Consider the following 15,398-nt stretch of genomic DNA (forward strand, 5'->3'; position numbering starts at 1 on the left):
TCATAAATCATCCTGTTTGTAAACATGAAGTTAAGGCCTGCCTCCACATTACATCTCCTGCCTGAATAACATCAAAAATGATTTACAAATTTTCATTTTTGTAGTGACTAATCTGTCCGTAAGAAGTGTAAGAATAAAACACCAGTGCCTTTGCCGGCTCTTTATCTGTCAATAGCAGAATACTTGTACTCGTGACCAAAAAAAACATATATGTAGACAGAGGAATCAGTTCAAATTCTATTTTGCTTTGTTTTTCACAATCTGGTTTGTTCTGAAGCCTCTTTGTTCGAAGCAGAGGTGGGGGAAAGCTTGCATAGGGAGAGGGGCAAAGGTCATAGAAGGCAATAAAAGTGAAGGCTTGTGTGGAGCTGATAAATATTGTCTGCTATAAAAGCAGGGTGGATTAAGCCTATAAAAGTCTTGGCCAAACTGCTCATAAACCAGTGTCGACTCATTTTGAGGAAAGCAGCTTTAAACCTTACAAAACCAAATGAAAAGTGTGAGTGTGCAACCAGTACCGTTTACTTTTATTTGTTTGGATAGAAGAGGGCCTATGCAGTTAAATACATCAAAAATATTTCTGGTATCTTCAAAACTGCACCTGCTGGTGAAAATACAGGCTAATTCAAGTGAAAACAGACTGTACTCTTAGCTTAAACACATCATTAATATGTTTACATACGCATGCTAATAATGTCATTACAATGTATCACACCGGGTTTATCAAAGCAGTGATCATATTCTGATTAACAGTTTGCTTTAAAGGATAAGGTGATCTTCTATATTTTCATATAATCAAGAAATCTTCTTAATAGACCCAAACCAACAATGAATGAATCCGACTAACAAGCCTCGTCTTTGTAGCCAAAGACGGACATACCTTATTCCTATCTGGGCCAGAGAATTTATTCATATCCAAGAATATTGAGTAACACCAACGCACTGGGTGAAATGTTCCTTACAAAGCGATGAACATGGGGACTGTAGTTTATTTGGAGTCATTCCCTCACACACCGTCCTGCTGCCATAAAATACACACTTCATTCTTCAAATCAGCACCACTGTTTTTGTCTGTTTGAGAAATGTTTGCTAAAAGCCTCAATGCCCTGCGGTTTGAGGAAACAAACTTTGCCTTTTTTTAAGTATTTATACATTCCTGTGCTTTTTATTTTAACCATGCTAACAGCATGGCTCTCTGGGTGGCCATCACTTTGGTCTAGACTAAGATATCTCAACAAATACTGAATTGATTGCTATGTGTTTTTGTACTGACTTTCATGGGCCCTAGATGATCAAACGTATTGGCTTGGATCATCTTGGCCTTCAGCTGTAGCACCAACAATCAGTCAAAGTTTTCAGTTATTTAGAGAAATATCTCGATATCTATTTGATGGATTGGCACAACATTCATGGAGCCCACTGATCTTTGCGATCACCTGACTTCTGTGGTTTTAAGTGACGTGTTTACCAAGCATTTTGGTCCACATATTCTAATTGTCATTCAGCACCATGATCAAAATTTTTATTTGTCCAGTGTTTTGGTTTATGACTAAACACCTGCAAAACTAATGACATTTCTATCAGCCTAAGCTGTACATGGTGTTCAGAGCTATTTAGCAAATGTCAACATGCTAACATGCTAAACAAAGATGGTGGACATGATAAACATTATACTTACTTAACATCTGCTTGTTAGCATCATCACTGTGAGTGTGTTGTATGTTGAGGCACTGCTGTGCCTAAGTACAGCCTCACAACTCAGTATCTGTTGTCTCATTATCAGTCCATCCTCGTCACACATCTTCTACAAACACACTGTAGACCTATTGCCAGTCCTAAATCTCGCAGGTGTCAGACTCTTTTATCACTCCATGATTGAATTGTCTTTCTCACACTGTTTTATGTTCTTTGCTTCACTGGTGATATGAGGAATTTAAAGAATTATCATTTAGATAAAAAACATATTTACATTACAACTGTGTAAGTGAATTTAAATGAGCTTGTTTTCTCATCTCTCCAAAAGCTCCGCACAATACAAACAACATTTATACACATTTGGACTCAACATTTCCAAACAAAACGTCATGTCTTTCCAGCACAATTCATCATCGCTCAGCTTCCTGTCCGGCCGCCACCTTACAGGGTCGTAAACGTGTCAAACAAACACACACATATGACGTTGTAATAACGCGGTTGGCTTGGGGCACACGGCCATTTAGACCCATTACTGCTTCATGTGAAGAGGCTTTCCGTCTCAACACACCCCGGCTTATTATCAGTCAGAGGAAATGGTAACGTGTTAAGAGGAACAAGACTCTTTGTTTTATTGTCTCTTCATGGCTGTTTAACAGCAACTGAACGCTGTTAACAGTGGCTGTTATTGTTAGTCTGAGAAAATGGGCCCAATTGAACACTTTCCCCTCTGCATGAAGGTAGATAAGAGGGCTGTTTTAATGGAGGCCTTCAGCTCAACTCACAGAGCACCCAAACAGATGTGAGAGTGTGAAGGCCACACTCACACATGCACACACTTATACATGTATGAAAGAAGAGGCTTGAGGTAATAAGAAGCTATTTGTTAGGCATAACTTTAAATTAACCTTTAGAGAACATATGTTGTTGATCTTTTTTTATCTCGCTGAGTGTCTCATCCACCCCAAAATGTGATACATCTGGAACAAGCAGATAGTCTTCTTTTTCTTCTTCTTTTTCTCTTCTTCTTTTAGCTGTACCCATTAGGAGTAGCAGATCATCTTTTTCCATCTAGTCCATCTATCTGGACTGAGGGACCACGTGCACACATTTCTCCAAAACATTATGTCTGGCTTTAAGTTTAATTTGAGTTGTAAATCTGTAAAGACACAAAATCACAAGGAAAGATGCGAGCTGATGAAGATAGGCTCTAATGCCTATTAATCTGTTTCCAAAAATACTCCCCACAATGAACACTATTTATTCTTGTTTGACTTCATTTTGCAAAAAAACACTACAATGCCCAGCTTTTTCAGGAAAATACCTAGCATTTTCTAAAAATTAAACTATTTACGTTTTCGAAACAATACATATTTTTCCTCTTACCTGTAGTGCTATTTGTCACATTATATAGTTCCTACATTAAACTGTTCACAACAAGGTCTGTGGATTATCTTGAGTAACCAGGGCATGATTTCTGGAAAGAGACCTTGTTGTTGAGTTTTTCAAATGTATTTTTTGGCATTTTGAGCACCTCAAGCTGAGCGCCATATAGTACCATTATTTTCAAGAAAAGGCAGACATCTCTATGGACAATATATTCAAAACAGGCAACTCACACCAAAACAATCTAGATTGATAAACAGTAACACAAGTAAGAGGGAAAATGTGTATTTTTGACTTTGGGATTAACTGTCCCTTTAAAGATTGACATCTTCAGTATAGGAACTAATGAGCCTTGGGGAAAGGGACAGGTTAAGGAAGTTAAGAATTGAGAGACAGATTAACTCGAGGATTCATGGGATGTTTAGACGATACCACTTTTTTTTAAAGCCAGTCTTAACCCTTGAATAAAGGTTAAAGCTATAGGACCCCGTTTGCTTAGGAAACATGGGGATTGAGGTCGAAGTCAGATAAAGAGGCATGTTCATTATTTCAGAGGCTAATGATTAGTCTGTTTATGATTAGTCAATAATTTATAACCATATCAATCGGCATCTTACTAATAAACCAGGCACATAAATAACTGCCTGACCTTATTGACAGCAATTGTTTTGACTTTCACCACACTGAAGGGAACTCTGAAACTCAGACATAAATGCTAAAAGGTTATTCAGCATGGTGAAAACAAAACATATAATGGTACCTTATATGCAAAGATACATAAAATATATGTATTGTACGTACTAAACCAAAAAATGGGTCAAATTTGTTTGTGTTCCGACACTATCACTTATTCTGAAGCTCGTGTCCATGCAGTGGTGATTTATGATAGCTGTGAAATGTGGAAAAGATAAAACATACAAGTGATTTATGGTGCCAGCATTAAGCCTGTCACCTATAGCAAAACTGCCCTCGGAAAGAATCCTTCAAAGTGTTTCATCATATGTTATTAAAGAATTCAATCTTAACTTCTTTAGTTTTGTGTAGTTTTGTGAACATAATGATGTTGAGGACGACGCAATAAAGTCTTTCTTATTTCCAAGAACTTCATGTGTATGTGTATGGTAAGAAATTAGCTATATAATAAGTATTTAACTGGGAGTTCTGGATTGGGGTAATTGCCTGATAGACAGTAATTCAATGAGTGTTTCAGAGAGCACAATACCACTCTTGAGTGGTACCATCTCTGTCTCGCTGCCATTCTGCCCTCTTGTGGATGTGTTGGTTCCATGGACCAAAAAGCTGCCAGCGTCCCATGGATTCATAAGACACCACCAGTATATGTATACAAAACATTTGCTGGGAATTTCATAATGACCATTTTCCTCATGCTCAGAAAATAACATGGTGTTAACTTGATTGATACATTTGAGAGAGTTGTTTTATAAATACAGATTAAGTATCATTTAATACAAAATGCCACATAATATTTGTTTGGGTGAGTCTTTTTTTGACCCGTTTCAAAAAGGCACCAGCTCTGCACCGCAGTGCATCACTGTCTGTTGGTTTACGGTTGGCACCTGTGAGTCACCTGTCAGTCTCTGAACTGTCTGTAATGCTCTGAGGTGTTTCTGAAAGGATAATAATTAAAGAATAATCTATTTTATCTATTCTAACCTAATTGAATGTAATCAAATCAAATGCACATGATATATTCCTGACTAATCTATCTAACCTCATCTAATGTAGTCTAAAAACACCTAATGTAATATAATATAATCCAATATAATCAAAACTAATATGATATAATATAATATAAACTAATCTAATCTAATCTAATCCAATCTAATCTAATCTAATCTAATCTAAACTAATCTAATCTAAACTAAAGTAAACTAAACTAATATAATCTAATCTAAAGCAATCTAATCTACCATAATTTAACTTAATTTATCTAATCTAACCTTCAATAATTTATTCTAATCTAAATATTTTTTTGATATTGTAATGTAATTGATTCAAACCTAATCTAATTCTACATAATGTTATGTCATATTATGTAATCATAACCTAATCAAATTCAGCAGTTGTCTCCACACAGTCCGACTGCTGTCCATTCTGAGTGTTTACTGAGAAAAACCTGGTGTACACACAAAGCCCTGGCTCTGCAAATGGTTACACTAATCCAGCAAGAGGGGGTGTTTGGGCTCCTATCAGGTCCCACAAGCATTGTGTCAGTTGAAGTCTCATTGTACACCAGAAGTCCTGTCTGTCAGCTGCAAAGATGACAATGTTGTAAAGTAGCTAATGAAGGTATAGAGATAGAAAACAAATTCAGGCGAGGGTTCATGTTATCTGAGCCTGAAGATGTCTTAACTGACTGACTTTCAAAATGAAACAATAAAAACTAAGTCTGATGACTGTAAAACAACCATACTTTTGTTGCATTGCACAGCATTTTCTGTGAAATGTAACAAAACAATTTTACTAATTAGAATGTGTTATGCAACCTCTTAAAAATCTGTCATAAAATCAGGGATAGGATTTGTGTTTCTCATTATTTCTTAAGATCTCAAACATAATAGGAACAGCCTGCAACATAAAAATTGTTTTTTATTGTATTTTAATTTACTCAATTACAGTCCCAAATTAATCAAACCAGTCACAATAATTATTATGTTGCTCCATGCTTTAGATCTGTTTATTAATAACTTTTTACTTCTTATTCTCATGCATGATTTGTATTCATTAGTATTAAGTCCCTCTGGTGTTTCTTCATAAATTAGATACTACTCTACTCCAGAAAAAAACAGTTTATACGACTTATCCTCTGTTGTTTCCTGGTCTGTTTCTGTTCTGCATCCATCACTCCACTCCTTCTCTTGTAGGTAAAAGGTCAGCTGGCTCTTGACTGAACCGCCCCGCCCACTTGGTTACGTCAAGGCACCCTGGCTGTGATTGGCTGCCGGGTGTGTAGCGTACAGTGTTGCAAAAGAAACAGAACACGTCCAACGGGCCGTGTTCGTTGAGCTTGACGGTTTAGGTCAACCCGGCTGATCCGAACCGAGCCGTGACAGCAGGACTGTAGACACGAAGAAGAAGCTAAAGAAGAAAAAGGAGCCAGCGCGCTCGAGGAGATTTAATTTACCATCTTCAAAACCTTAAAGTCTATTTTATTTATTTGGATCTTTAAACTGGCTGTTGGATACTTTGATTATTTTCTCCGTCGCGTGAATGTGTATTATTACGTGTTTATTTGCACGAGCGTGGACCTGTGACACGTGGAATTTGTAAAGAAGAAAAACTCGAAGAGAAGAAGAAATGGAGAAATCAGACGGCTTCTCGTCCGACCGAAACATCCTCTGCCTGTTTGATGTGGACGGTACTTTGACAGCACCTCGAGAGGTGAGCAGCTCTCTCCCATCCAAGTCGATAATATAGGTTATTGGTTATTATAAGCTTTCATAACAGCTCCCTGCTTCGCTGCAGCTCCTGCTCCTCTCGCTCTTCTCCCTTCAGGAATTGCCTCCCAATTATTTTCAGAGTGTGAGACAGTTTGTGAGAGGACACGGTGTCTTCCTAACATGACGTCTGGTGGCCTATTTATGTTCTGTCAAAACACACATGGAAACTGCCCTGATACTGTCACTGACTCTAAGAGTTTTTTTTATAATATACTTTAGATTCACTGAAGGAAAACTGACATAAATGCCATTTTCCTAAACCTAGTTTTGGGGTGTTTTTGTCATTTAGTAAATGATGTAAGGTTTAAAGGATAAAGTATTTCTTCTATTATTCAGTCCAATTTATTTTATAATGCTTTTTGCTCCGTGCTTCTGCCTTTTTTCCTTCCTTTATTCATTGGCCCATTGAATGTTTGGGTTCATTTAAGGTAACTGGTGTGTGTGTGTGTGTGTGTGTGTGTGTGTGTGTGTGTGTGTGTGTGTGTGTGTGTGTGTGTGTGTGTGTGTGTTACACAATGTGGTGCAGCTGAGAGCTTGTCTTCCATATGCTGGAATAATTGGAAATCTGTGCCATATTATATTACAAAGGCAAATTCTGCAGTGTTGTTCATTGTTCTCTGTTCTATGTAATGATGCTTCAATAACACAGATTTGTCTTTTTAATGATGGTTTATGCATGTGTGTGTGTGTGTGTGTGTGGGGGGGGGGGGGGGTTGAGAGCGAGCTCTACCAGTTAACACTGGTATGTACCGATAATGTGCCATACATTTTACTGTAATCTGCAGAAAATCGACCCACAGTTGGATGAGTTTTTCCAGACTCTGCGGAGGAAAGTGAAGATCGGCATCGTGGGAGGGTCCGACTACTCCAAGATAGCTGAGCAGCTCGGGGAGGGGGATGATGGTGAGCAGTCCTCTTCCTGTCTGAACCACAGATGGTTTACTCACTGCATGCTGTATCATTTACTCAGCTGGCTCACACTGCATGACCTGACCCTTTTCAGTGTAACTTCTGCTTAATTGGACACCAGTCCACAGAGAGTGGAGCTGAGAGGATGGTCCTTGGTGATGGGATTTAGGCCATTATGCAGCTTTATAGAGAGTAACACAGCATCTTTCTCACAGACCCAGTATAAGAAAGGATAACACAAGCCTGATCACCCTTTACTTCCTTTATCTGTAAATATATATTAAGGTATAACAGCAATGTAAATGTTGAGCCATGTGGTTTCATAACCTTGCCAAGTGTGCTGAAAGGTGAATCTTTTTATACTTTGTGATGCACACATTTGCAGCAGATGCTGTTGTTGCTGCAGTATAATGTGAAGTCAAAAAATGACTCAGTTAATTCCAATAACACTTTTATTACATTTTTAGCCCAGCTAGAGGAATATTTGATTGTTATTTGTCACACACAATCCGGCAGTTATTTTATAATCGTCTTCTGCATGCTTTTATTATGCTGGATTATGCTGTTTTGGATGTGAATGCTGTGTTATTGACGGTAAATTGATCTAAGCCATTGTTATTCAGGCAAAGTTATAGACTCTTCCTGCAGATAGTTGTTTGCAGGGCAGTTACAGGCTAAAGTGAATGGGAAGGTCAGAGAGATTAAACTTGGCTTTTCCAGGCAGTGTTACATACACTGTAATCTGCTACCAGGTAAAAATAGCAGGCTGTTCCATTCTTATTCATATTCAGGCCTTAGTGGAAGAGCCACTGTTAATTTAATTGAGTGTGTGTGTGTTTTAAAGAACCAGATGAGCACATTTAGAAACGTTCCATCTGTCTCCTCTCTTGCAGTGATACAAAAGTTTGACTATGTCTTTGCTGAGAACGGGACAGTGCAATACAAAGATGGGAAACTCCTCTCGAAGCATGTAAGTGAACATTCAGTCCCATCTTTCATGTTAAGTGACAATATCACCTAGTATTCAACACATTATCTATTTCGAGAAAAACACATAGGAAGTCATGATTGTATGACGTACAGTACATGCTTCACATTTTGTGTGATGAAACGTATGTTTACGGACAAAGAAATAAGACAAGTGATATAATGAATTATCCTGGTTATGTTTAGTAGACAATAGCTGAAGAGTGGAAAGGGGAGAGAAAAAAAAAGGAAAAAGACCCACTTACGACTATGAATCTATCAAGGTGACTTTTTTTTCCTGCATCTTGACAAGCCAGATCCTCAGGGCAAAAAACAAATGTCATCAGTGTCAGTCACCAGTCACAACAATGGGACAGAGCAAAGCCTGTCATGTGTTTAGGAATAAAGTGCAGTTTCTTCCTCTAGGCGATACAGAACCAGATCGGAGAGGAGCTGCTGCAGGACCTGATCAACTTCTGCCTCAGCTACATGGGGCTCATCAAGCTGCCAAAGAAAAGGTGAGACTTTGACCAACCTTATGAAACAGGCCACACACTTGGCATTATTTTAAACCCAATCCAGGTTTCTGCCTCACTTAAGTCCCCTCAACAAGTAGCATGTCCTTTTTTGCCGGCAGGGGAACGTTCATTGAGTTCAGGAATGGAATGCTCAACATTTCCCCCGTTGGTCGGAGCTGCACACTGGAGGAGCGAATTGAATTCTCTGAAATCGACAAGGTAAAAGACTTGCCATTAGTGCATTAGTGCAAATTTGCCTGATTTGCAATGAGATTGAAACCTACTGTAACTTAATTAAAATCCACAGTAGCCAAATTAAACAAGCTGTACATTTTTAACACATCAGGCACTGAGAGTCACTGAGAGTCACGGACTAGTCACGTCTCCCGCTCTCGGTTCCATGAAATGTGCTCAATTAAGTAGACAGAGAGAGGTCAAACAATGTTGAGCTTTCAGGACCGCTTAACAGGCCGCCCATTGATGGTTCACAGAGCCAGGCGACATGGAGGAAGCAGATAGGAGCAGAGGAGGAGAGGTTTAACCCTTCAGCTGCCCGCTAACATTTATGCAGCTAGATCCTGTATACTCAGATTATATGAACCAACTTGGCCTGTGCATGACAGATTGCACACATTTAACATCTGGTGAACGGAGCAGATAATAGTTCTAAGTGTGTTAAATGCAGATACACGGCTTGTGTGCAGTAACATGGTTGGCCTAGTCTGACGGCTTTGTCTCTTTCTCCACAGAGGGAGAAGATCAGGGAGAAATTTGTGGCTGCCCTGAAAGAGGAGTTTGCTGGAAAGGGATTACAGTTCACTAAAGGTGAGAGAGTCAAAAACCCACTTACAGAGAAACCGTGTTCAAGTTTACAAGCATGTGCACTCGCTAAAAAAACATCCTGAAATATTTTACCTACTAATTCTAACTCCGACTGGTCTCAAATTACATTTAGGAAATGGGGCGTGGCAGTGTCGGATCAGTACTCTGTATTGGAAGGTACTCCTGTAAGAATTGGTTTCATGTCAGTGCATCCTAACTCTCTACCACTCATTAAAGTCCTAATGTCCACACCCCTGCAAACTACACGTTGTATTTAACCTTTTGAACCCTGATATCACCCTCAAATGTCTCCTGAAGAGGGGATCAAAACACCAGATGACAATGTTCCATGAGAATTTGACTTGTCTTGTAAGTCATTTCTTATATATTATATGGTAGCCTTGAAAACTGTGACTACCACTAGAATTTACAATACAGTTATGTGAGTTTAAACAAAGCTCAGAGCTGTTTAGCATGTTTGGACATTACCTAATCTACTATAGTTTTAACACGCATGCTCTCTGAGTAAGCAACAGCATCTTTGTCTTCTTGGAGCGTGGTCTTTCAGGATCTTGCTGTCTTCCTGATGACAGTGTAGTTTAATGACAAACTAGTTATACAGCACATCTTTCAGCTCTTTGTTAACTATTACACAACCACACAGTTCCCTGTCTCTCTGTGGCGACACACCAGCTGTAAGGTTAATCGGATAATGGATGTTTGCTTACGTGCTCTGCGAGGTGTCAGCCTCAGTTGATGACGTCTGGAGGGTGTTCACAATACAGACAAACAAAGGAGACAGACAGCCTTGTTTTTCCTGAAATCAATTCCAGTTCTAGATCCTTGGCACGTAGCACAAACAGGAAATATGAATTTATGTTATGTCCGCTTTCTGAGTTCACAAATTTGAGCATACGTCTATCATGTTACCTGAAGTTTAGAAGATAAAACAACATGAAACTTTATTCGTCATGAGTGAAATTGCTGCTCTGCAGTTGCAATACAAAATGGGATGCGTGCAAATATAAAAGATAACAATAAGGTTCAAAAATCTAAATAAATACAATGGACGAAAGATATTGACAGGCTAACAGTAGGGATCAGTCTAGGTGGGGAGATGTGTTTGTACAGTATCAGATCTGATTATTAGTATTAGTCAAAGCACAGGCCTTTAATTGTTATTCTGTCAACCCCAGTGTTGTCAAATATTATGTGTAAAAATAAATGTTATATATAGGTGTTGTATAAACATTCTATCCAATCTGAGCTTAGAGTACAGAATATAAGGGACACTGATAATGTGACATCAAAGCTTGTATCCTGTATTGATTCTTGATGATGTAGTTAAAGAGAAGCAAACCCTTTGAGGAATGTTTAATATTAAATTCCTTAAATTACTAATTTCCAAATATTGCTTCATAAAGTTCTATTAGATTCCTGTCTTTATATTCTTTGGAACTTAAGTAATTAGTATTTAATAAAGGCAAGTTGTGTAATTAATTTAGATTTTGGGGGTTTAGCAAATTGGTTGAGAAGGTTTACAGGCACATCTATACATTGTCAGCAACTTAGCAGCCCTACTCTGTTCTTTGCTCAGGAATGTAAAAAGCAGACAGCAGGCTGGGGGATGGGTGGTTCCAGAAGTGGTTGAAGTTGAGGTGTGTGGGGTTGAAGGTGCTTGAGATGGAGGCGTGTGGAGGGTGGGTGAGTGAAACAGCCCTCTGATTGGCTGGATGCCCCTCAGCTGTTGCCTTTGTTGTTGACTCCTAAAACTCTTAAGCTGAGACAAGGCAGTGAATAGTGTTTAAGGGGGAGGGAAGATTGAAAGGGAAGTGCTGGGTAGAACTGTGGAGTCGACTCCCAGCTGAGCAACAATAGAGCTTTTTCTGTGACCTTTAAAATGTGATGAACAGCGAGCTGTAATGAGAACCAGAGCTGGACATGTTGCAAAACACACGTCGCAATCTATGACCCTATCTGTGAGCTGTAGCCGTAATCACGCCTGTCACTGTTCTTGGCATTGGTTGGTCAATAATGGACACACATTGTGTGTGTTTAGTTGTGACGATTCCTTTTTTTCCTGACTGCAGTGTGTCGCTCTCTGCCAACTGTTAAAACAAACAAGTCTGTACCTGCTGAACTATGGGGCTCCAAAAGCCTCCATCAGTCACAGCCTCTGCTCAGACAGTAAACAACGTTTGTTCTGCAGAGACAGACTTGTTGAGTGTAAATAGGTGGAAGAACGCGAAAGGGGAAAGCAACATATTGAGTGTACTGGTTCATACTAATTGTGTTGTAAACAGACATGAACACTTCTTTGTCTGCTCTTTCCTGAAATAATTGGCAAATGCGTGTCAACTGATATCCGAATGTTTAATTTCCCTCTTTATAATGCATCGTACTGTTGAAGATGTTTTTTCAAGGATTACAACGCATATGACGAAATAATTAAGACAAAGATGATAACAAAGTCCTGTTGGTCATGTGTTTTAAGGTGGTCTCATCAGCTTTGACATTTTCCCAGAGGGCTGGGACAAGAGACTGTGTTTAGAGCTGCTGGACAGCGAGGGCCTGGACGCCATCTATTTCTTTGGCAACGAAACGTCAGATGTAAGTTCATCCTGGGAAACAATTACAGGAGGGCTGGGTGCAGTGATGTGGATACAGATACTGACACTGTAATTAAATTCTTTATACACTGCATGGTCGTAAGTATGTTGACAACTAAAGATTACACTGATTGTTGAATATCTCCATTTTAAAACCATGGGCATTAATCAGCTGCCAATAACAGCCTCCACTCTTTATTTATTATATTTATTTTCATAAATATTTAGCAACCTGCCTGCAGGGATTTGCACTCATTCACACCACTGTCTACAATATCAGCAGCATTAAGACGTCTTTTAAATAAGGGATCTTGCAATTTCAAGATTCCATTCACTAGCAAGGACCACACCATCAAATAGAAACGTTTAACAGATATATTGAAGGTAAACGTGATTGAGATGCAAGGCTTGAGCTTCATGTAGCTTGTCCGGTTAGCCAAATGAGTTGTGGGGAGCTTTGATAGGGAATCCACCATAGCACCCGGGAACGGCAAACCCCCTCAGGACCCTACGTAGAGGAGAGGAGGAAAGAAAAAGCGGGAAGGGAGGGAGGGGTACCGAATACAAGAGCGGAACAGGAGGAGCCGGTTGGGCGGGTATTTATGGTTATGCAGGAAGTGGTAGGGTTGAGGAGTGGTCCTGCTCCTGAAATTCCGATAAGTATCTTCAATTGTATTCTGGGGTTCACCTTCACAAAGTCTTTTTTGCAAAGCCAACCATAAACACATTCCAAAGGTCAGTTGACTGACTGTGGTGCTGGAGACATGACTACAGTGATGGCTTTTGATGAGGCCATGACTTCAGTGTTAGGTCAGATCAAACTGTTTGTCCAGGCTCAGAGGTTAAAGATCAGAGAGCTTTGGCTGAAAGAATGTTAGTAAGGGTTTGCAATCTTTGATGATTCTCTTTTCAGGGAGGAAACGACTATGAAATCTTTAACGACCCACGGACCATCGGTTTCACGGTCTTCTCTCCGGAGGACACGGCCCGGTTCTGTCGGGAGCTTTTCTTTAAGGCTCCGCCACATGAGCCCTGATGTCCTGGAATGCCCTGCCCCTCTTCCTCTGACCTCTTTACCCGCTTGTGGGTCTTTGCTGGTATGACAACAAGCAACTCCAACCGAGATTATAACTGCTGAAAGGTACTACTGATCATCTCCATATTATTAATATGATTACTCTTAATACAAATAGACAGCAGCAGGGTGATTTGACTAAATGTGTGCAATAAATCCAACTGCTTTTTTTAATTTAAAGGGACAGAAACTGAGGAAGTGTTACATGTTGATGTATGTGAACATTTTTAAGTACGGTGCCAGTACTGTAACAGCACTGCGATGTGTAGCATGTGACATGAAATTGAAATGAGAGATTCTAAAATATTCAGCAGTGTTGGAAATGATTACTCCTGAATTAATTAAGCGTATAGAATGATGTTTTGCACTGATGTTTGCATGTTTTCTTACCAATCGTTGGTGTGGTCTTGTTGAACACTGCTGAAGAAGGTGACAAAAGTGAAAGAGAAAGCCGGTGAGGAAGCATTTACTTGTTTTGTGAGTCCTCCTCTGAAGTTGAGGATATAGGAATCATTCCAGGTATTTTTATGTCTCGACAGCTCTCTGAGCTGGATGTGATGTATTGTTTATTTACTGTGTAATCCCTTACATTGAAAATGTATCAGATTTGTATTTAAACACTGAACATTACTGACTCAATGAATTCATCTTAACCAGTGAATGAAGCTATTGTGACCAAGTCACTCTGCAAACATTTGTCAGTTGATATGACAGCTTTTTATGTAAAATATTTTTACGAGCTGCGTCGTGGACTGCACGCAGGGTGACTGCATGTATTGCTAATCTTTTTCATATTCCTGCCATTTTCAACAGATGCTTAAAGTGTTTTTAAAGTAACTTAAGATTTGAGAACACTGACACTTTGATTTTCCCATGACGGGTCAATGTTCTGTCATGGTTCAGAAAAATAATGCCTCCTTTATATATTGTAAATATGAGGCTTTTGATAAATCATACATATATCAGCTGCAGTTCTGTGTCTGACTGTAAACACTCCTCCAACAATAAAGACTCAAAGGATCATGTAGACAGTACTTTTATGCAAAGCAGAGATGAGCTTATAATGTGTCACTAATCAGATCAGTCTTGTCGTTTTTTAGTCATTTATGGATAAAAAAGGAATTTGGCTCAATTCATGGTGATTAAACTTTTTTGATATCATGTCACCGACCTCGGCTTTCAAGTGTTGTTCTTTGTCCTGTTGAACCAAACTGGGCTTAGACCTTAAACATGCTCATTTTACATGTAACTCACTCACAAAATCATAAACTCTGAAATAAATCATAAATTCATTTTTTTGCCTCAGTGTTTTTACATTTTTCCACTGGGAGACGCCAGAAACATTCAAATCTCACCTACACAGATGCTTTAAAGATAAAATACAATTCAACTTGTGGCTGTTTTTGTGCACAAATTAAAAATGTATTCCCCTTAACAATCATTAATGTCTCTTTTAATCTATTATGTTTTGGCAGGCACACGACCATCAGACACCTCAGTGTTGATTGTCTGTAGAAAAATGTATGTGACCGGAGTGAACTACTTATTCTACTATTAAGTCACTGATAACTAGATAAGTAGCACTAGAGTTTATATTTCAAATATTCAGCACCAAAGGCAGAACCTTGTCAACCAATATTGCTAATTGTATTATATTGGTTTCTTTTGGTATTCTTTTTTTTTCAACCCCACTGTAAAAGAGGGGGCAGCATTGAATGCAGAAAAGTGGGAAAATGTATTAAACTAAATATGTGAGCTTATGGTTCCAGACCTAAAACACCACCCACATCTCTGATTTATTCAGAAATCCCAAAATAGATGGAATAAAATGTAATGAATTGAAATAGTAATCATTGTCATACTGATCAGTCTGGGGACATTTTGACAGGATGTGATGTCTGTGGTCAAAATCAAACCTGTGACCTCTTCATTATAGACAGCCTCACATGTTGACCAACGT

The 15,398-nt window shown here is 39.0% G+C and overlaps 1 protein-coding gene across 2 annotated transcripts; it reads left to right on the plus strand.

The window, feature by feature from the left end:
* The first annotated feature begins 6,073 nt into the window (after positions 1 to 6,073).
* On the plus strand, positions 6,074 to 14,731 carry LOC137878287 (phosphomannomutase 1-like). 2 transcript variants are annotated; one of them, XM_068718533.1, is made up of 8 exons: positions 6,074 to 6,480; positions 7,325 to 7,442; positions 8,342 to 8,418; positions 8,841 to 8,932; positions 9,052 to 9,151; positions 9,682 to 9,757; positions 12,249 to 12,364; positions 13,277 to 14,731. In XM_068718533.1, the coding sequence occupies exons 1-8, from the start codon at positions 6,397 to 6,399 to the stop codon at positions 13,397 to 13,399; spliced, it is 786 nt and encodes a 261-aa protein (XP_068574634.1). In that variant the 5' UTR covers positions 6,074 to 6,396; the 3' UTR covers positions 13,400 to 14,731. The 2 variants fall into 2 exon arrangements, with proteins under 2 accessions (XP_068574634.1, XP_068574635.1); XM_068718534.1 differs by having other exon boundaries at positions 12,279 to 12,364.
* Positions 14,732 to 15,398: the final 667 nt, after the last annotated feature.

This window comes from Cebidichthys violaceus, unplaced genomic scaffold, assembly GCF_023349555.1.
Source record: "Cebidichthys violaceus isolate CVI_PGR_0920_01 unplaced genomic scaffold, fCebVio1.0.p SCAF_23, whole genome shotgun sequence".
Lineage (NCBI taxonomy): Eukaryota > Metazoa > Chordata > Actinopteri > Perciformes > Stichaeidae > Cebidichthys > Cebidichthys violaceus.

Coding starts and splice junctions, on each gene's coding strand:
- LOC137878287 (XM_068718533.1), top strand. CDS start 6,397: ATGGAGAAATCAGACGGCTTCTCGTCCGACCGAAACATCCTCTGCCTG. Junction 7,443..8,341: donor GCTCGGGGAGGGGGATGATG/GTGAGCAGTCCT, acceptor CCTCTCTTGCAG/TGATACAAAAGTTTGACTAT. Junction 9,758..12,248: donor GGGATTACAGTTCACTAAAG/GTGAGAGAGTCA, acceptor ATGTGTTTTAAG/GTGGTCTCATCAGCTTTGAC.